Below are 21,833 nucleotides of genomic sequence, written 5' to 3' on the forward strand. Positions count from 1 at the left end.
ATAATACACACTGTTCAATAAATTCAATTTCTATAAAAATGTAATAAATGCATACGGAAAGAATCTTTCATCACGTTTCTTTCAGCATGTTTTACACAATGAAAAAGTTAATGGAATGAGCGCTTGGTTGCTTTAAATTGAACTACATATCAGCAGGCATAGATATATCTGTAAAAATATAGATATAATTTTTTCTTCGTCAGTTTTGATTGAAAATTTAATTGAAACGAGTGTCAATTGATACATCGATTGATAGATATATCGAGTGCACACACTATCTGAAAGTTGCAATACTTCAAGTGATGAAATTCATAACCGAGTTATGTCCAAAATAATTTTATAAACAAAGAAGAAATAAATTGTATTTCGATGATAATTGTATTAATAATTCAGATGTAAATATAAAGCTAAAATTTCAGTTTCTGTAATTGGCGTGCTTGCATTTAACAGAAAAAACACTAAAAATTCGTCAGACGATTTACATGATTATATAATTCCCAATTAAATTATTATTATTATTATTATTTTGTAAATTTGCTTTCTCTTCATACTATATGAATTTTAGAAGTGCAAAATAATGGTTTATAATTAAATAAAATTGCCTATTTTTTCTCGCTAATCAAAAAATACACACACACATGTAAAAAAAAAAGATATAAAATATATATAATAAATATCCCCAAATGTCGATACTCCAATCAAAGAACGAAAGATGGCAGTTGCTTGTGTATAGCAAAGCTTTGCTGCGGGCATTCTTGTTCCTTTTTTTTTTCTTCGAGACTTTTGTTTCACGGGTTAGCGATAATGCGATTTTTCTCGGATTTCTTCGGATTTCGCACGCGCCAACGGAAGAAAGACAGCACGAAGAAGGAAAAAAAGCGAGAAAGAAAGAGGATATGATAGTAGAGTATATGTGGAAAGACGCCAACAACGGAACGCACGATTTACGATGTGTCCCCGAGGACACACTGATTTCAAATGCTTCTCTCTCACCTCCTACATCTCCACCTCCTTACGCTTACGTGGTCGTGGCGATATCGTACAGGAACACTTTTCGCCGAGGATAGTGAGGATAGTGCAGCTTGCGAGCACGAGTGTTCGGAAGCCGATGCGTTAACCCGCAACGGCTTGCTATGGATATAATGGAATACCACAGTCACCACGGATGCAGTCGGTCGGCTCCATCGAGAATAAACTCGAGCGAAATCGATCGCGTCGATATCGCGGCAGAACAAATGGTGGGATTCGCAAGACTTCTTTAGACGAATAAACTCTAATGGGAATAATGATTCTTTTCTCGTTCAATCGTCTAACATCTATTTGCGCATGTATGAGCATCTACTTTGAAGACTGGCTTAGAAGTTGCAAGCAACAAAACAAAAATATTAATTACATTGATTAAGATATGCACATTAATTAAATTGTGAGAAATCAATTTGTTTATTATTTCAATTTAAAGCATTTAATTTCTATAACCTTTTTTAAAAGTTGTATTGTTTTGATTTAAAAAAAATTCTTCAGATCTCAGTTTGAACTTTGAACTCACAAAATACATACGCGACGATACTTTCCAAGATTCGTAAGAATCAAAATTATTCGCATCAAAAATAGCTGGTGTAACTACTATTCTCTACAAAAAAAAGAACCTACGATAAATGATGAGAATTGTAAACTGTGTTGCAACAAAATTGCATAGTCGTCTGGAGATTACATTACAATCGATGTGAGATAAAAACGAATGGTAAATAAAAAAAGCAACGAGTTTCGAAAAAAAACTTTCAACGACATAAATTTGTAAATGTTGAAAAAATTGATCATTAACCGAAGCTTTTTTTTCGCTTGATTCAAATCTCAACCAGCGCTCATAAGTCGAGCTTTCCGCCGCGATAAATTCACACGGCGCACCTGCTACCATTCGTGGCACCCTCACGCATTCATCCTCAGCAGCAGTGGCGAACGAGGGTGGTGCAGGGTAAGAGGCAGGATGTCAATGAAAGGCAGGGATTTTTCAATATCCTATTCTTCGCACCGCCGCGGCGCCGTAAGAGCAAGAGAACCGCGCGATACTGTCGGAGTGGATCATCGTCGCCTCATTCCTTAGAATCGCGTGCAAACGAAACGAATTGTAAAGAAGACGACACACACACACACACACACACAATCACATGCGTCAAGCGTCGTAAATGAATAAGATTGCGCTCCCGACACTTTCCTTTAAGCAACGTTGCTGCTCGAGTTCAATACTCGCGGTCTAGAATAAAAGTGTCTTCGATCAATAAAAAAATAATTTCGCGCTATTAAAATCCTCGCTTCAATTCGGCTGCAGATTGCTTTTAACGTGAATCACCGATGCCGGCAAATGGCTTTCATCCACGCGAATAAAACGACTGTCAATCTCACGCGATCTATACCCAAGGCTCTGGCGAGCGGCGAAGCAAATGGGCGGTCGGAATTTTTTCGATATCCCATTTCCACCGCAGCAAGATGGCCAACGAGAAACAAATTGCCAAACCAATAACCGCGAAGACACAATGGATTGTCTTTATCGAGCCGCGTTTACCATCTTATATTTGCACTCCTTGAAACACACCACTTACCCTGAAAATATATGAGTTGGTAAATGACCGTATAATTGCAGTCGGAGTAATGAGTATCAATGGAAAATTATTCCACTATAGAAAGAGAGAGAGGAAAGAAAGAGACAGCCAACATTATTTTTCTTGCTTCAGCATGAACATTGATAATAAAAACTGTTAAAAAATCCTAAAGAATGTATAGCGTGCATTCCGTTATATTATAAAAATAGTCATCAAAAATTATTAAAAGCAATTTAACAAAGAAAGCTAATTATCTTTAATACATTTTTACTTACCATCACGTTTCAATTTAAAAAAAACTTGAAAAGATGCATTTTTCGATTATTTTCGAATTTTCTATTATTCAATTTCCCGTCATTTAGTCATTTTCATTAATTGTTCAAATAGGTTAAATCTAAAGCCAAAATAATTAAATTATCAAAGAGTTAATTATTCGATTTTCCATATAATTTACTTAGGAAACAAACAGACGAAAAAAGAAATAGAATGCTCCAGCGATAATCTAATTAAACACGTAAGATGCAAATGTTATCCTAACGGTATAAAACATTTATAGCTATATTTATATACATAGCCTTTTAATATATAGCCTTAATATTTTCTCTAATACTTTTCGGATATTTCATTATTTCTTATTTTCTTCGTTGAAGTTCTTTCGTTGATGGTTATTTCCCAATGTTTAAATTCCGCAGATCAATTTAACGTCACCGAGTTTCAGGTATTACTGAAAGACAAATTATATATATATATATATATACATATATGCAAAGCCACTCCTCCGCGTGCCCTTGTCGCATCCTCCGCGTTACCCTGCACTCAACCCATTTGCCATTAATCTTGTCCATTGTTCCCTTCCTGTGCGAAACTATGGATTCTAGACCCGTCGCATATTATTCCCCCGCGTGCCTCACCCTCCTTTGACCTCCTCGCCACGCGCAATTTCTCGTTCTGAAGTTTCGCGGAAGATGATCGCGCCTCTGCGCCGCCACCCACGATGAGAAGAGAACGAGAACGCGAGAGAGGAAACCCCGATATCGCGGACTTGCGCTTTTACATATACCACATGCGACGCACCATTACACACACGTATGCATGGCATTTCGTAATCAAATATGCTATATAAATGCAATGTGCATAAGAAAACCGCAAAATACACACATAAAAAACTCGATGTAAAGTTTGAAAATAGAATGAAAAGAAAGGAATGTGAAGAAGAGAAAGAGGATACAACCGCGATGCACATTGTTCCCGACAGCAACAAGAATAGCATAAAAATCGAAAAATAGCAAGCTAAAAATAGAACGAGAGAAAAAATATAAAATATTCACTACATTCTTTAACACAAAGATCAGACGTACGCATGTAAATGTTTATAAATTGCGCGTACATTTAAAATTTTAAATGTATCCTATGTATACATATATTTTCTAAACAATGTATACATATATCATTTAATGTTCATTAAAAAAAAAAAAGAAAAAAAAATTGCGCATTTTTTAATAACTCAAATTAAAAATATTATCAAAATAATATTATAAAAATACTTCTTAGCTGTGTGACAAAAGCAAATCAATGCATAAATAATTGTGATTCTTAAACGGAAAGTCTCCTAACTATCGAATGAGGAAATTTACTAACAATGCATGCGCGAGCAAGTCGTAACCCACAAGGTTTCGTGCGGTAGCAATCGCGTGCAAGCGAAATCAAAGTTTATTGAGCTCAAACCTCGTTGTTCCTCTTCGAAAGGTATTCTTTTTCATCCCAAAAACTCAGCTAGAGAAGTTCTCTCTACGGGCATGCCCGTTTCGAATTCATTACGCTGCTAACCAGAACGAAAGAAGAAACGAATACGAAAACGCAGCTACGATGAGAAGGAGGTGAGGGGAAGAGGTAGAAAGAGGGTGAGTAAAGATCGGAATAAATGTGTGCAAAATTCGATAATTATACGATATTATCAAATACAAAAGGCTCAGCATGACATAATTACAATGAAAGAGTCAGCAATATTCGCGTAGTGTAATGAGTTTCGCCTGATCGATAAGACCGCCCATCATATTAAAATTATACTACAGTCACGTGATAGCGACATTAACGTAGAAACTATAATGTTATCAGAATTATGAAGAGTAGAATCCTTAACGAACGACAGTCATCTAATAGTAATCTTAATTATACTATTATACCATCTTAATTATCAATTATACCATTATTTTGGAATAATCAATAACAAAATGTTGGAATAAAGAGGAACGAAGATATATATGCTACATTTGCTATTATTAAATAACTTCTTTATTAGACCAGATTCCAACATGTCGATCGAACAAAGAGCTTCGTAAATAAGATGAAGATCATGCGTAAACGGGAACAAATTTAATTTTAAATATTCTATTTCCAACGTGAAAGAAAAAACTATAAAAAGACTATAAAAATAAAAAGACAATTCTATTCAGTGTACTACACTGGCTCGGGTTTATTTGAAATTTCTATGAAGCCTCTGTTTTAGTAGTAAACGCGTGTACGTTGTAGACAACAATAATATGCAAACACAGCACCAAAGTTGACTGAATCTTCGTCCTTTATGGGCTTCATTTCCTGAATTGTCCCAAAGGAAATATTCAACCAGAAACAGAAAAGCAGTAAGCACCATAATACAAAAAATTATAGATATAATTTGCATCGTCTCGTGAAATCATTATGTAAAATAAGTATAAATCGTGTACACACAAAGTAAAATTATATAATATTTCGCAAATTTTTCAGTGCACATAGATAACAAATTTCGTTTAATCTCAAGTAGATATTAGTTTTGAAAATACTTTATTAGGTATTAAATATAAGAAAATTAAAACATCAAGAAACCGTTCAATCTTATTATCATGAAATTAAAATCATTTTTAAATTTCTTTAAATATTCGCAAATAAAGTTCTACTCATTTATCTTCCGTACAACATTATGCGAGTAAGATTAATTAATAATAGACTACGCGACGCCGTGCAGGATCTTAGAGACACATTTTACTATATGATGCGGGTGACAACAGGTAACGTCTGAGCAAAGGAGAAACTCCCTATCTCGATTGTACGCAAAACAGTAGCACGGATACACGCCAGTTTGTTAGTCTGGTACGTACGTACCCACATCGTGGCCTCGTTGTGAAAACATAATCAAACTTCGGCTCGTGCAGGTCGAGCAATACCCAACACGGCTTCGCGTACACTATAAGAAACTGCTATTCTCTGCATCGGCAATCTCTGGTTACATTTCCCGCATGTCAAGCTTCTACATATTTTCCTTCATGTAAAATTACCAACCGCGCTAATCCGATGAAACATAAGCGTCCAAATCATACCAAAGTTAAACGCAACAGAATGTAAGGTATACCTTATACTCCTGTGTCATGATATTTACCAAAGACATGCTGATAACAAATTTAATAATCCAAATATGTGTTTAAAGCAACCTATGTCTGTATATATTTTGTATAAAAAGAATATATCGCAAGACATGCGAAAGCGAGATTAACGCTCCAAGTTCGCTCGGCAATGGCAAAGCCACCAAAGTCAGGGCTGACTTCGATAACGGCCCTTGCGCGGGGGTCTCACGCATTTCCTCCCTCCCGTCGCCGCATTAGTAAACTGCCTGCTTCCTACAGCACGGCCACTAACTGTTACCCCGTCTTAATGGACCGTTTACCCCAACCGACCGACCAGACGGCTCACCGCCGTCAGATTACAAGCTTGACCGCCGTCGCTACACGTGCTTACACTGGCTCTCTCTCCTAACATACTACCTCGGACCAAGGGGCAGCTTGATGGCCGGTACCATAATGAATGCGGCTTAAATAATGGCCACGAAGTCAGAACTCTTAAAACACTGTCTGAACTATAGGTTACGGCGACGTGTTCACGCGATCACAAGACTATTCAACAATATATATCGTTATCACACTGAAGATAGAAATGCATTATTATTTTAACTTCTAAAATTCAACTACAGTGAAATCAAATCCATCAGACATGTCACACGACAAATTAAAAGAGAATATGTAGTAATTCCATTACTGAACAGAAAATAATTGAATATTATACCACATGTAGAAGAAAATATTAATGTCAAGAAAAATTACATCATTACTTGAAAAGAAATTAATATAATTTATTAGTTACCGCATTATTTCTATCTCGTTTTTAAATCATCAAAAAGACATCTAAAATTCCACAGATATAAATGCTCTAAATGTTTGTGGCATAAAAAAAGCATTATATATATCGTTGCGCGTAATGTAAAAATCATTATGCAAATAATGTAACAGAAAAGAAAAAAGGAGCTAATACAATTTTGTAAAACTAATGCCAGTGAGCAAGATAAAGGTTTAAGAGGCAAACGATGTCTCGCCATGCTTTATTATATCAGAATTTATGAAAAAAAAAACGAAATAAACGCGTCGACGCCTGTAAAATGAGGTACGATAAAAGCAGAGCCACCACCGAACCATTTTTGGCCGCCACCCTCTATTTAAACAAGAACAAAGGAGAATCATCGGCGCAGACGCTGGCATCGAACGACGCGTGTGAACTCGAATCGATGTATATATATGTTGAAAATAGATAATGTGTCAAGCAGTATTTCAGCTACCTCTTTTAACACGGGTCGATGTAAGATATTTTCTCCCTAACTCTGACTCTCCTTCGAGAAGAAGGCATGGAAGCATGTTGTAATTTAGTTTACCATGACATTATATAACTTGCAAAATTCGATTATCGATATTAATGATATTATGACAAACATTTCAGCCACTATTGTACGAACTTTGTTTCTTATAATAATAACATTATTTCGTATACTTCAAGACCTTGAGAAAAATTATGTTCTTCTTAACAGTTAGAATATAAATCTTCCGAGACTAGAGAGAAAATAATATTCCTGCAGTGTCGCCTATTTTCCAACGTTGACGCTAACTTTATTCAAAATACAAAAAAATATTGCAAGAAACAAAAGCTGCAACAGCAATCACCGAAAAAACCAGAGGTTATCTCCCGTTTTCTATACTAAACTTTAATTTTTTTTCGCATTTTCTTCAAAGAGTCGTTTTTTTTTACATTTATAGAATTTATACGAGCGATAAAACAAGCCTGCAACCGCACAAAGAAAGATAGTTTAACGTGGTAATGTTTATTTTGACAGTGAGTAAAAAATAATCATTCAATCGCATTACGATGTCGTATAATCGATATCGTTTATCGTTAATATGAAATAAATCGCTTCGTCGATATTTCATTTAATAACAAGCAGTTAGCAATTGATACCATCGTTATAATATAAATCATTTGATGAAAGGTAGTCACGAATAAATTCGCGCATACCTATATTGTTAGGTGAGCGAATACGAAGCTACTTCATATTCCAAACTGCGAAGCCATCGCTATTGTTCGCGCGGACGAACCAGCCAGAAAGAAGAATAAAATTGTGGGATCATTACCGTCATTGATATTACGTTAATGAGGAGACCTGTATTATTTATCAAGCACGTAATGATCCTTTAATGGATTTCCGGGGAAAGAAATACGAAAGAAGAAAACTGAAACGGATGTCATTCGCTCTGAATAAGTAATGTGTAAATAAATTCACCTAGGCAAATAAAATTTCTCATTAATAATGAAAAAATCTCGGAAAAAATAAAACAGATGTGTTATCATATATACAAAAATTCGAATAACTCTGCACTATGAAAAACATTGAACAAGTAATGATTGGCAATATGTGCTATTGAATAATAGTGACAATTTCAAATTATAAAGTAACGGTAATTAAAGCATATACATTTAAAGCTATTAAGTAAAGAGAAGTGTCATCATCAGATGGAATCTTGGTAGTCTAATAATAATTTTTTTATAAGAATTTTGTAGATATACTTTTTCCAACTCAATAAACTATATACACGTCGGTTATTTGTCGTTCTTGAAACATAGTTGGAACAATAAATCCGCATACTTAAATCAGTAAGCGATTTACTTTTTAATATGTTAATAAACATCCTTTGAAGGAAAGTTTAGGTTCGAACCCTGGTTAAAGTGATATTTTTCGCAATAAATTTTTTACAGTGATGTAAAAAGGATATAGATATAAAACTTTTGTAAAGATTTATATATATAAATCGTTCTAATTTTACTTATTATTATTTAAAGCCATATTTCGATATTGTTTTATACACACGCGTAACATTTGAAAGCAAAACGTTATCAAGAGATACAGTAGTGTGTTTCACGTCAAGTGCATGCGCTAGTGCGCACGAACGGCGAGACCTGACCATGTATCTTTACCCGAACCGTCGAGTTGAGAAACCCTTAGGGCCGGTTTCACCATCTCCTGCAATCGATTAAACTCTCACTGTTCGTTTCTTTCTAAGAGAGACAGTTAGAAAGAGGTGAAGAGTGAGTTTAATCGAAGGTTACAGTTAATCGACGTTGATGAAACTGGCCCTTAAATCATTGGGTATGATGAGATCTAAGGGTTTCTCAATAATGATTGAACCAATCAAGTCCTAAGTAGGCTGAGAATATTTAAACATTTTTTTATTTCAATTAAATTTTATATACATTTAAATATTTTCTATTATTTTTTACTGGCTTTAAAAATGTTTAATTTTTAAAACGTTTATCATATTGCTTCTTTTATTTAGCGTCATTTTCTGACTTCAAAACTTTTTTTGAAAAATATTACATTCTTCTTACGGAAATTAACACCATTTATATTGCAATGTATAATTATTTTATATTTTTGATTGAATTTACATAATTTTTTACAACAGTTTTTTACTGGCACGTGCACTTGGCGATTTTTTTACCTTTTTTTATTAAAAAAAGTAATTTTTTAATTATTAATGCTGCTCGGGTCATATTTGTCTCAATCAATTATCTCATATGCAATTTAACAAATGCAATTTAATAAATGCACCCGATAAGAAAAAGCACAGAAACAACGATATCTTTCTATTTCTAGATTGCTGTTTGCCAAGCATTCTTCAGGCATTATCTGAATCCTTACGCGACTCACGTTTTATTGGAGGATATCCTGTATCGAGAAGTCGTCACAAATCTCTTCAACGCGAGGATTTTTTTCGCAAAAGAGCTACCGCTTCGTTACCGAACCGGACTCGGAAACTAACGAACGCAGAGGTTTTTCCGTATGTATTCTTCCGTAAAATTGCATATTACTTCTACAAGCGATCGTAATATTTTTACTTGAAACGTAACAGCTACAATTTTAGATGTAAATTTATAAGCAGTACCGATTGTAATAATCACATAACTTATAAGTATTAAATATGTATACGACAGGTATTCTGAAACAAAAGTAAAAAAGTTGTTGAAAAATATACACGAATAGAACTATATGTATATGAAGTTTTTCATCAGCAAATTTATTGCAATTCGATAAAGCTTGTTACTGTAAACAACCTTCAGTTGGCAGCAGTCGAGAGTAAAAAGCATAAACTGTAAAATTTTTTAATTATACGAAGAAACGTAAAATACCTCTAAAAACTATATTTATTTTTCAAAATTCTGGATTGGTTTGAGAGAGTCTTCTTTGTTTATTACAATTTCATATTATAAATTAACAGTACTATACAATTTCTTTCTTTATCAGGTCATAGGAACACTTTCGTTATAGGAACGTCTTTCGCAGAATTATTTTAGACCACGTTTTCGCAATTTCCGCACTTCTAATGTCGGGATCCAAGATGGCTGACGCAGATATTAGGTGCCTCGCAGTCGACGATATGCATATTTCGAAGTTTTCAAGATAAAATAAAATACAATCTTCTTTGACTCATCCTTGATCAATCGACTTTTATCGCTGCCGCATCAAACATCTATTCCATCGGCAGCCACAAAAGTGCGTTTGAAGAGAGGCCATTTTCAATGAATTTACGAGCGAATCACCGGTGCTGATCCTCGAGAAAAGCGTCGACGATCTCGACGCAAAACGACTGATCTCGTTAACCAGAAACCTCGAGCATAGAAAATTGGTATAGTCACCACGAAAACGACCAAGTATATACCCGCAACTACGGCGATCTCGATAGAACTCTGATGACTCGTCGTACCAGCATCCGATCGCTTCTCAATCGCGATCTCACGAGTCATACGATCGAGGGAGTCTACTGTCACGCGCGAGCAATCACGAACAGTGCAGATAAAGAAAGAAGAAATAAGAAAGAGGGAAGAAGCGTTTCACGTAGCAATTGTCTCGAGAGCAGCCAAAACTTTCGTCACGCGAAAGTTATAAGCGAGCGAATTACGAAGTGATTTCGTAATTTGTGCAAGAATTTCTTTACTTGCTCGCGCAATAGAATGGAAAGCTTCCATCAGGAAAGCCAGGAATTTCCATCGGTTGATTTCGTAATGCAACTGTACGTAATTTACGGGCTACTGTACTTTCTCGTCCTTGTGCTCGACTATTTTTTATGGACGAGTAAATTTCGACTTCCCCCCTTTCGATATCTCGTCAATGAATTATCCGCGCGGTTACGTGACAAATAGTTGCATATACTTTGGAACTTACTATTTCGAAAAGTGACTTTGTAATATCTATACCTATCTCGCGATGATCAATTTATATATAATCTAAATAAATCACTAGCTAATGTATACATCTCGATTTATTAATTCCTTTTACTATGAATGAAAGAATCTCTTTATAGAATTTTACAGAATATTTCAGTAAAAACAACTGTATCGTAAATAAAACTGTTGTGTCAACGTCAGAACTACAAGCTCCGCGAACTACGTTCTCTCAACTAAGTTTTTCAGGTCGTATCCGATTTGCGCAATGTATGCGGGAGCACCGCGAATTATTCATAAAGTTCCTTTTGACGCTCGAATGAAATATAGTGCAGCACAAACAGCATGGATACACATCTCATCCATTTAGCATAATCTACAAAATCTACGGTAAATATATTTACCGCGGGGGATTAAATCGTCAGAGAAAATTACTTTAAGTAAGCCTAAAAAGAAACTCATTTATATCTCAAATACATCGATTTTCTCAAGTATAACGACTGAATCGACAGTAACGCCAAATAAATATCGTAAACATCAAGATAAGATTCTGAAAAAAAAAACTTGAAAACAAATTTACGCGAATCTTAACTAAATCTTTGCAAACTTTAAGCAGATTTAAAGCGTTATAACGTTTCTCTTCTCTTTTTTAATCTATATAAATACTTCTCTAAAAGGAATATATTATCCTATTTTAATATATTTATCTTAATTTTATATCACACACATCCACGAGAGTAGTATGTAACAAAGATTTATTAAATATGAATATAAAAATCTAATTATGTAAAAATCATAAACGATGTGATCATGTATATACAATAAAAATGAGAACATTGGAAAAGAAAAAAGGATCGAAACAAAACAACGGAAAATATAACGAGAAGAATAAGACAGGCTCGCTAGACCAACAGTCCAAACGCACATAGTTGATGTCGCAAGAATCTATACCCTCCATCTCTACCTAGACGAGAAACCTTATTTCTGTGTCGAATTGAATCTTTCTTCCTTCGAGAGTTCGCAGAATGCGATCGAGAATGGAATGGAGATGGAATATATCCAACTTTTACGTGAGATGCAGCCATATAGCCGACTGAGCCGATAAAAACAACGTTACGTATATTATTCGACAGCTATGCATTAATTTCCACGCTTTATTATATGTATATCAAGAGACACGACAGAGCTGTGTATATACAGCTGACTATTCGTATAACATTCGAATATTTATGTTCCGCAAAATATTTATTTATTAAATATTTGATGCGAGGATTTACTTTATGCCCTGCAAATCTTGGTTATGTTTTAATAAAATTCTTATATAAACTACAAGAAATATATAATACATCTGCCGAAAATTATATTTGTCGCACTCTAACAATATTTCACTCGCTTCCAATCATAATCAATTTGTGTTGTAGCGTATATTATTTGCACGCGAAATCGATACAAGGATCGATAAGAAATGAAACGACGAAACCAATCCACAAAGCCACGTACCTTTTGACGATGCAATAAAACTTCACTGTTAACTTCTATCTTATCAGTTCGCGCTACCTTTCTATTCTATCGTGTACACTGTGCGACCTGTATACGTGAACGGAATGTAATATAATACTATTCATCACTCACGTATTCTACATGTATGCGTCGTACCGTGATAGTAAGACAATACAAAGGAAAGAAAAAAATACTTGAGCAATAGAAAAGCGCAAAAAAATAATTTTTTTAAAGAAAAAGGATGAAGAATTCCGGGCGCGATTGTCTGCAACAATCTTAATGTCACAAAATATTCTAGTCCCCCATCGTTAACAAATGCGCTAAATAAATGGAATTAATATTCTCGTTCAAATGGCCGAAGACAATATCGTGGAGAGAGTTTCTCGGCGTACTCAAGAATTCATGGCGTGCTGAACGGGCGATTCGGCGAGAGAGGATTTCGCCCGCCCGATAGGGAACCGACGACGAGAAATAATAGAGGGTCAGCTGCGCGCAGCGGGGATGTCATCAGCAGTCGCGGCATAAAAAGCTACCTCTCCCATACAACATCGTCGTGCAATTAGCACAGCGTCATACAGTACAATCCCGGCGTCGGCGCGCGACACAACAGCCCCTCAACATTTCTCATTTGTTCCCGTATCCTGAGTCGCATACCGGAAATTTTTTATCTGTTTAATAATATGCGACGTACGCGGTAAATGTGACGCGATCTCGGCCACGCGTATCGATTTTATAACTAAATAGATAGCGACCCGTAAAAATGCAAAAATAATCACGCAGAAATAGAAGCTGATCTTCGCAGCGATCATGCTTTAACGTTATACAGATTACGAATCTTGGAACATCGATATGACAAAATCAGTAGTCTTTGATTTACCGTGATATTCCAATCAGATATAGGTATATATATATATATATATATATATATATATATATATTATTATCGTATTAATTACAATTTAAATATTTTAACAAGTAATACAAAAAAGAAATTTTATGCGGATATATATATATATATATATATATATATATATATATATACCTATATCTGATTGGAATATCACGGTAAATCAAAGACTACTGATTTTGTCATATCGATATATATATATATATATATATATATATATATATATATCCGTATATATATATATATATACGCATAAAATTTCTTTTTTAAATTTCTTTTTTGTATTTGTATTATATCTTATTTCTTATTTGTATATATACGCGTTAAAAGTCGGACGTTCATCATAAAAAGTTTAGCGTATGATTCATGTTTGTTAAAAATGCCTAATATATAATAATGAGAAAGGAAAACCGATGCAGAAACGTAAATATACTAACGAGGACAAAAAGTAAATGTGCATTTAATTTGCGCTCGACCGTCACCGAATGTTATTTGAAGCAGCTTGTTCAGAATCGATATAATTCTCACTGTTGTCATCATGGTTTACGACGGATTCAGCTAATCAGCATGAATGCGACTAATCGGCATCAGCGTGAACGCGACTGATTCGCTCAATACGACGAAATATCGTGTCCGATCCCACGAAAGCTCACGATCCTAATCCGCTTTACTTGGCCGTGAATACCATCTACACCTGAATGAAATACGCGTCGCACTCCATACCACTCCGTACCATTAGCTCAACTGTGCATCGGTATCTGTTAGCTGTCCACGTAATGTTACGGTCCATTGTAAAAGAAACGTACGTATATCCCTCTTTTGATCTTTTGCAAGTTTTACTTTCAAGGGAAATTGTAATTATCATTCGATACATGATAAGAAGACGAATTTTATTCGAATAATAATATTCAACAATATCCGGTAGCTGTCCACGTAATGTTACGGTCCATTGTAAAAGAAACGTACGTACATCTCTCTCGATCTTCCGCAAGTTTCACTTTCAACGGAAATTATAATGGTCATTCGATACACGACAAGAAAGACGACTTTTATTCGAATAAGAATTCAATTCAATAACTTTAACGCGCAAATTTTTTCCATCAAATATAATATAAATAAAAAGTATAGTAATTTTCCTTTAGATATCTTACGGTTATTTTAGGAATCAATAATATTTTGCCGTAAAAGCGATGCAAATTGCAATTAATGTTCAACAAAATGCAGTATAATATATATATATATATATATATATATATATATATTTTAAAATTATTCTGAATAAATTACCTGGTAAATAATAGATAATTTTTATGTATCAGTAATATACTTTCTTATCAATAATACTTTTTCATAAACGTACTTTACTTCTATAAACACGCGGTTGGACAAACGATACGAAGTAGGCATTGAGATTTTCGATATCCTGCGATTGGAAACGGACAAATTCTATTATCCCCAGGCAGAGAGAAAAAAAGAGAGAGAGAGAGAGAAAGTTTGGGACATTGAGCAAAATGCGCGGATTCAGTTGGCGGATGTTACGCGTTTGCGGTAATACCGACGAAGAATGGATCTATAAGCGTGGCCCCGCAAAGATATGAGAAGGGTAGCGCGAACTGACGGCCCATCCACTCCGTGAGCTCTTCGGGGAGCCATAAAAAAAGCTACCCACCTAGATTTTCTCACTGATCGATTATTTGCAAGAGGGGATCGCTCCACGTCTCGACAAACTCTATAACTTTCCGAAATTTTGCATACGTGGAATTCTCATACGTATCGATAACGATAATGCGACATAAATATATTTATTAATAATGTAATCGAGACATGTAATTTATCTAACCTCTTAGCGAATTTGAGGATAATTTTAGACGTGAAGCGTCTGTTATTTGGCAAGCGTCTGTCTTCAATTAGACTGATTAAAAAAAAATAGCAAATTATTTTAAACGAGAAAGACTCTATTTTTATATTCGACAACGTTTGGCTAATGTCGTGACAATTCGACCATTGGTTTTGGTCTTTGGAAATTGTCAATCTGACCAAAACCAATGGTCGAATTGTCACGACATTAGCCAAACGTTGTCGAATATAAAGATAGAGTCTTTCTCGTTTATTAATTATTGGCGAAACAAATACATATGATTTTCTGAAACTATTTTAAATTATTCACGATTGAGAAAAGATAGCTTTTGACTAGCTATATTTATCCACGACGACTAAAGTTCTACGTAAATTACGTCGTGCATTAAATACCGTAGATCTAATATATTTCCTCGGACAAACATCACATTTTTTATTCTAAATTTCTAAACTGCGCATGATCTTTGATATATAATTAGTTTTATTAGGCAAAATACCAGCACTTTTATATATCGATATGTATATGTAATTTACTTTGCCCATTATGTGAGAACTGTTACTTTAAAAAACTATAGCGCTCAGTTTTATCAAACTCGCCGTTTTGCAAATTAATAATAGCAGCAAATTCCACTTTTAATTGTTTTACGTTTGGAGGCAGTTCTGATTATCTAAGATAAAATATAATCAGACAAAGTACGCGATAATTAACTATTTAATCATACATAATGTTCCTTTAGATTGCAGTTTTGTAATCGCTTTAACAACCGTCACAGAACTCGAAATCTTAAGGATACAGAAACATAATCATATATATAAAGTGTGTCGCGTAATGTAAAAAATTTATGACAAAACGGTGAATTTATTATTGTTAATTAAGGTATGTTAGACAACGTGTTAGAAAAATATAGATGAAAAAGAAGTACGCACCACACATATTCTTTAAAAAATATATAAAATTATATTAACGAGTGTAAAAATTCGACGATTTATAAATTTTCATTATACGCATACATACATTTTCGTGCGATTTTTCTACGTTTTGTGTAATTTTACGTACTCTTTTGTAAGACAACGTACTTCGATGTTAAGAACATTATACGATAAGGATAAGACTAATTTTTCCTCTCTGACGTGCGTTTTGCGTTTTAATATTTGTCCGTTTACCTCTGACACACGCTTACACGACCGAGTCACGCGAAACGCCAGCACGTTGATTTCCGCTTACACGGGAATTCGCCCGATCTGCGTAAAGTAATTTTTTACACCGGCAGTCCGGGAATCAGAATGGAGGGATTATTCCGGATTATTCCTTGGAGTGGCTGCGTCAATTAAGGGATAATCACACAATGTTAACTGTATACGTGGCGTGAGGCGCACGCACGCCATACCCACATGCACGTTAGAGATAAACACACATGCACGCGTGTGCAACTTGGTCGCGGTAGCGGCGTAGCGGTGCGAACTTGTGTGTCAGACGAAGTCCGATTCTATCTCGGTACGTTAACATTCACGGGGGTTAAAAGAGGGACGAGAGGGCGACGCGGGAGAACGAAGGGGAACGGTGAACAAGAGAAATGGGCGACGGGCAACGCTTGAGCTATCTTCCGTCTGGCAGTGCTCCACCACGACTACATTAGTCGGCTTATCCGCTCATTATGTGGACCGACGATCGCACCCCCGCACCCCCGACTCCACTCGTTCCACCCCTCGTCAGGGATCAAGAGGTGTCGTCCTTACTTCCCGAGGCTTCGCGGCGATATCAACGTCGAATGGGAACCAAGTTACAGCGAGTTCATATGTTCATATGCTGCGATTTAATGCGTTTAAAAAGGAACCGTTGTGTGCTGGCAGATGATTAAAAAAGCGTTCTATTATTTATTCTGATATTTCAATGGGATTTATAATATATTCAACGAGAGATCATATTTTCCGTCCGTTTTTATTCTATTTTTTACTCTTTAATATTTACAAGTTTTCTGCAACAGATTAATATTTTTGGATCCTCCCTTTCAATTTCAATACTCGCGACTTTATTAATAAATGCATGGAATTCAAGCTAATTTTGCGAATCTAAAGATATATATAGCGTGTTCCACAAATTGCGCGATATCACGTATAATCGTATAGTTTTTAATGAATCACTTTGTGTTCAGACATTTCCTTGTCAACTCTAAATACAGTTGACTGCATTTTATAAGCAAACGAGTGTCGTCTTATCGCCGATCGTCGGCAATCGCGGCGATGAAGAATGAAATCGGTGCTTCATCAAAATATCACGCGGAACCGCACTTTGTCCGATATCGAAATGCTAGATAAAAACTATGTCACACAAGTACCTCGGGGTATACTAGCTTTCGCTATTTAATTGGAAAACGCCTCGGAAAACGGCGCGAGGCAGTCAGTCGCGGCTGTCGCGAATTAAACGAACTGTTGATTGCGCCGGTAAATGCAAAATGAGCGAATTTACTCACCCGACGCATCGCCATTTTCGTCGATATTCTCCAGTGATTCCAAGGAGCTCGCTCGCATACACGAATTCCACCGGAAGAACGCCAATATCACCGCGGATTCCGCGGATTAATCGACGCGACGCGATCATCGGTTCCCCACGTCAAACAGAGGAAAACACGTCTGTGTTTCTCCTCGCGAGACTTTTCGCGGTTTCGGTTTACGCCGCGCGACGCGCAGGAAAATGAAAGCGACAACTTCACGTCACGGCGTCGCGTCGATTCGAGAAAAAGCGCCGGAGCAAACCTCGAAAGTGGCGGAGAGTCAGTCCACAGGACTGACAGAACAGCAAAATAATAAGTAAACGAATAATAATTACTCACTCTCCGGTCGCTCCGCCGCGCCGTCGCCCGATACCTCCCAGGCCTCCTCCTCCCCTTTTCGGTCCTTCTCCGATCTCGCATCTCGTCGGCGCACTCACTCGCGACGTTCACACGCGAAAATATCGTCGCTTATTATTGCGCGCTATTTTCGACACTTTGCATGGCACGCCCGGTATTAATCTCGCGACGCGGCGCGTACTTCGTTAACACGGCGACGGAAAAATTACGTCGGAGAAGCTACGAGCGAAGCTGTACGATCGCGCTCGACGCTCGGCGTCGGCCCGTGACAACCCCCGCAAGTATAGACGCGACGAGTCGAGTGAACTTTAACGCATGGCGAAGAGAGTTTATTCGTAAATTGCGCGGCCAACTTCACTCGCCATAGGAGCAACCGTCGCGAGGACGCTACACTTGCCGCTTGTACCTACTGGCGATTAAATTATCGATTTACGAACACTCACATTCGTGTCTATTTCCTCATGATTATGATTTACTAAATATCGCCAAAACATGATTAAATACAAAGTTAAATGCGCATACACAAAACGTTAAAGCTGATGGCGCCAAACTAATGCGCGATTCGTGGTTCGTGATTCGCGGTTCGCCCGCATTCGCGCCCGATTCGCCAGCGGAGCGATTTTTTGACGAAATCAAAGAGATGAATCGAAATATCGCGAATAACAAATGACGAACCATGAACAGTGGAGGGTCTACATTGGCAAACGACGAATCTATACGAATCGCGCATATAATAGGCTGCATAAGTATAGCATAAGACCGCTGGGCCAATGAGCGTCTTATGTAAATCAATATGGCGACTTTATGCTGGATGCTCATTGGTTTAGCGGTATTATTATGTTACGCTTATGCTAAGCTATGCAATTTTGTGTGCGATGGCCTTTATGTAAATTAATATGGCAACTTTATGCTGGATGCTCATTGGTTTAGCGGTCTTATGCTATGCATATGCAGCCTATGCAATTTTGTGTGCGATAGCTTTATCCGTGTTCCGAAAACGACGCGATGGCAACTTCGTTCCGAAGCCGCGCGACACGACGCGACTCAAATTGACGGTTGAAAAAAGCGAGACCGATTATCCGAAAGAATGTTGCGGGACATTACGAGCCGACGAGCGTCGAACGGTTCGTATATAGCTTCGCTCGTAATTTCTCCGACGCAATTCTTCCGTCGCCGTGTAATTAAGTACGCGCCGCGTCGCGAGATTAATACCGCCGGGAGTGCCGTGCAAAGTGTCGAAAATATAGCGCGCGATCATGAGCGAGCGATATCGTCGATTTTCGTTCGCGAACGTCGTGAGTATAATAGTGAGTGCGAAAAGAGGAGGAGGGGGCGTAGGAAGCATCGGGCAACGGCGGAGCGACCGTGGGGTAAGTAGTTATTATTCGTTTACTTATTATTTTGCTGTTCCGTCAGTCCTGTGACTGATGCCGCCACTTTCGAGGTTTAACGTACTCCGGCCGACTCCGGCGCAATTTTCGGCCGGAGTTCGATCCCCCCGGCATTATGCGACGAGAGATATTACGTCGCGTCTCTCTTATTCGCACGGTCGTATTATTTGCACAATTTTTCGCGGATTAATTATGCGAACGAATGCAGAAATATGCAGTCGCTTGCGGCGGCCTCGATTGTTTTTTACATTAGCATTTAAAATCAGATATATGCGTTAAATTTTTAAAACTTGTCATGTTATCGTTTAAGGCGCGATAATTATTTGCTTCAAGTATGATTATCATAGACGCTGCTTTAATGTAAAAATATTTCTATGTTACAGATCAACGCAGGGTTACAACTTACAACTCCGCTGTTGCGCATCGGCCGGTGAGTTATTTTTTTATTTAAATATCGAGACAATGGATTTGTAAAAATTATATTACAAACATAAATGAAATGTATGTATGAGAAATGAAATATTATAAAGAAGTTACGAACCGTCTCATTCTAATAATTATTAGACATTATATCAAAATTTTTATCCTGAAACGATAATTAATGTAGCAGTAAAGTGTTCTGTATTACTTAATCTTATAAAATATCTTTATTAAATATAGATATTATTTATTCCTACAGTTATTACAAAAAAATTAAAAGATTTTAAAGATTCAGAATATAAAAATATATTACAAATAAATTAATATATTATAATCTATTGCCTTGAAGTGGATAGAAATGAATTCTCTCTCTCTAGTAGAGCCTAGAAAATATTTTTATAATTTATGTAAATAAAAGTTTACATATCTTGATAAATCGGAAATATTCTAATAATAATTTCGAATAATTCGTGTATAATTTTATCTGAATTTAATCTCGCTGCCACGACAATTCCGGCCGGACAAGAATTTTTTTACTCAAAATAACGTCAAACGACGCACCCTTAATACGATTAACATGATCGCTTCGATTAGCGCTTCGCTAAACGTATCGGAAAATACAAGGAGCACCGATGAAGACATCGGAATATCAGCCATAATAACGCGGAACGACCATTCGCGATCCAGATTCATATACGTATGAACCAGCCAGCCGGTATAACCGCGGATTACTAATCCAACTCAACTTGCGCGTCTATCACGACTCATGGCTCGTGGCGAGTGTTATAAGCCCGGTCTACAATCAGTCGTATGTCGGAGTCGGATGTCGCAACGTAGCCGATGGTAGTCCAATAAGAGAATTTCTTTTTCGGAAACGAATTTTCTCCATCGGCTACGTTCCGACATCCGACTCCAACATACGACTGATTCAACTGATTGTAGACCGGGCCTTAAGGTCAATCCGGACAAACTTGCATAGCGCATAAACATAAGCATAAAGAGAATTGATTGGTCCATATGCATGTGCATAAGGAAAAAGACCAATCCGTTTCTTTATGCATATGGTTATGCACCTATGCAAGTTTGTCTGGATAGACCTTTAGGGTCGGTCTACAATCAGTCGTATGTCGGAGTCGGATGTCGGAACGTAGCCGATGGTCCGATGAGCAAAATCTCGGAAAAATTCGTTTCCGAAAAAGAAATTCTCTCATTGGACAATCGGCTACGTTGCGACATCCGACTCCGACATGTACGACTGATTGTAGACCAGGCCTTAATTACGGTGGTCTTTACGCGCCAGTGTATTCGTGCTCGACTCGACTCGAACGATGCGGCTTCTTCTTTTTATATTAAGTATGGCCTTCAAGCAAACGAACGATGCGGCGAGAGGGATACGACGGTGTGTATGTACATGCACCCATTGCACCCGCACCTTTGCACTCGACTCGCGCGGCAAGTATGTACATACGCTCGTCTTTTGTTTTGACTTTTGACGAGCACAATAACTTCGAGCTTATCCCGCGGCCCTTCGCGTCGCTCACTTTCGCGCTCTTTCCGAGCGTCGAGTAAAGTCCCTTGCACAATTCCAGGCAACAGGCAATAGGAACAGGGAATAGAAATCGGAAATCATATATAAATGCAGAATAAACAGCGACACAGGCAATAGACACAGAGTTTCCGTCACGTTGGAAATTCTGTGCCTATATTGCCTGTTGCCAACCAATCATAGTATTCGAATTTTTTG

General features: G+C 36.9%; 2 protein-coding genes across 8 annotated transcripts in view; one reads left to right on the top strand and one right to left on the bottom strand.

The window, feature by feature from the left end:
- The window catches only part of LOC143904254 (dystrophin, isoforms A/C/F/G/H), a 483,734-nt gene that overhangs the window by 423,876 nt on the left and 38,025 nt on the right, over positions 1-21,833 (bottom strand). The window lies entirely within an intron of this gene.
- Nop10 (Nop10 ribonucleoprotein) overlaps positions 19,244-21,833 on the top strand; it is a 43,589-nt gene continuing 40,999 nt past the window's right edge. Inside the window, exons 1-2 of one of the 2 annotated variants that reach the window (XM_077420934.1) lie at positions 19,244-19,648; positions 20,053-20,099. In XM_077420934.1, coding sequence (XP_077277060.1) covers positions 19,366-19,648; positions 20,053-20,099 — 330 coding nt within the window. In that variant the 5' untranslated portion in view covers positions 19,244-19,365. The remainder of the gene's footprint in view (positions 19,649-20,052; positions 20,100-21,833) is intronic. The other variant, XM_077421004.1, reaches the window with a different exon arrangement.

Source organism: Temnothorax americanus, unplaced genomic scaffold, assembly GCF_048541705.1.
Source record: "Temnothorax americanus isolate GAGA-0224 unplaced genomic scaffold, ASM4854170v1 Scaffold1, whole genome shotgun sequence".
Taxonomy (NCBI): Eukaryota; Metazoa; Arthropoda; class Insecta; order Hymenoptera; family Formicidae; genus Temnothorax; species Temnothorax americanus.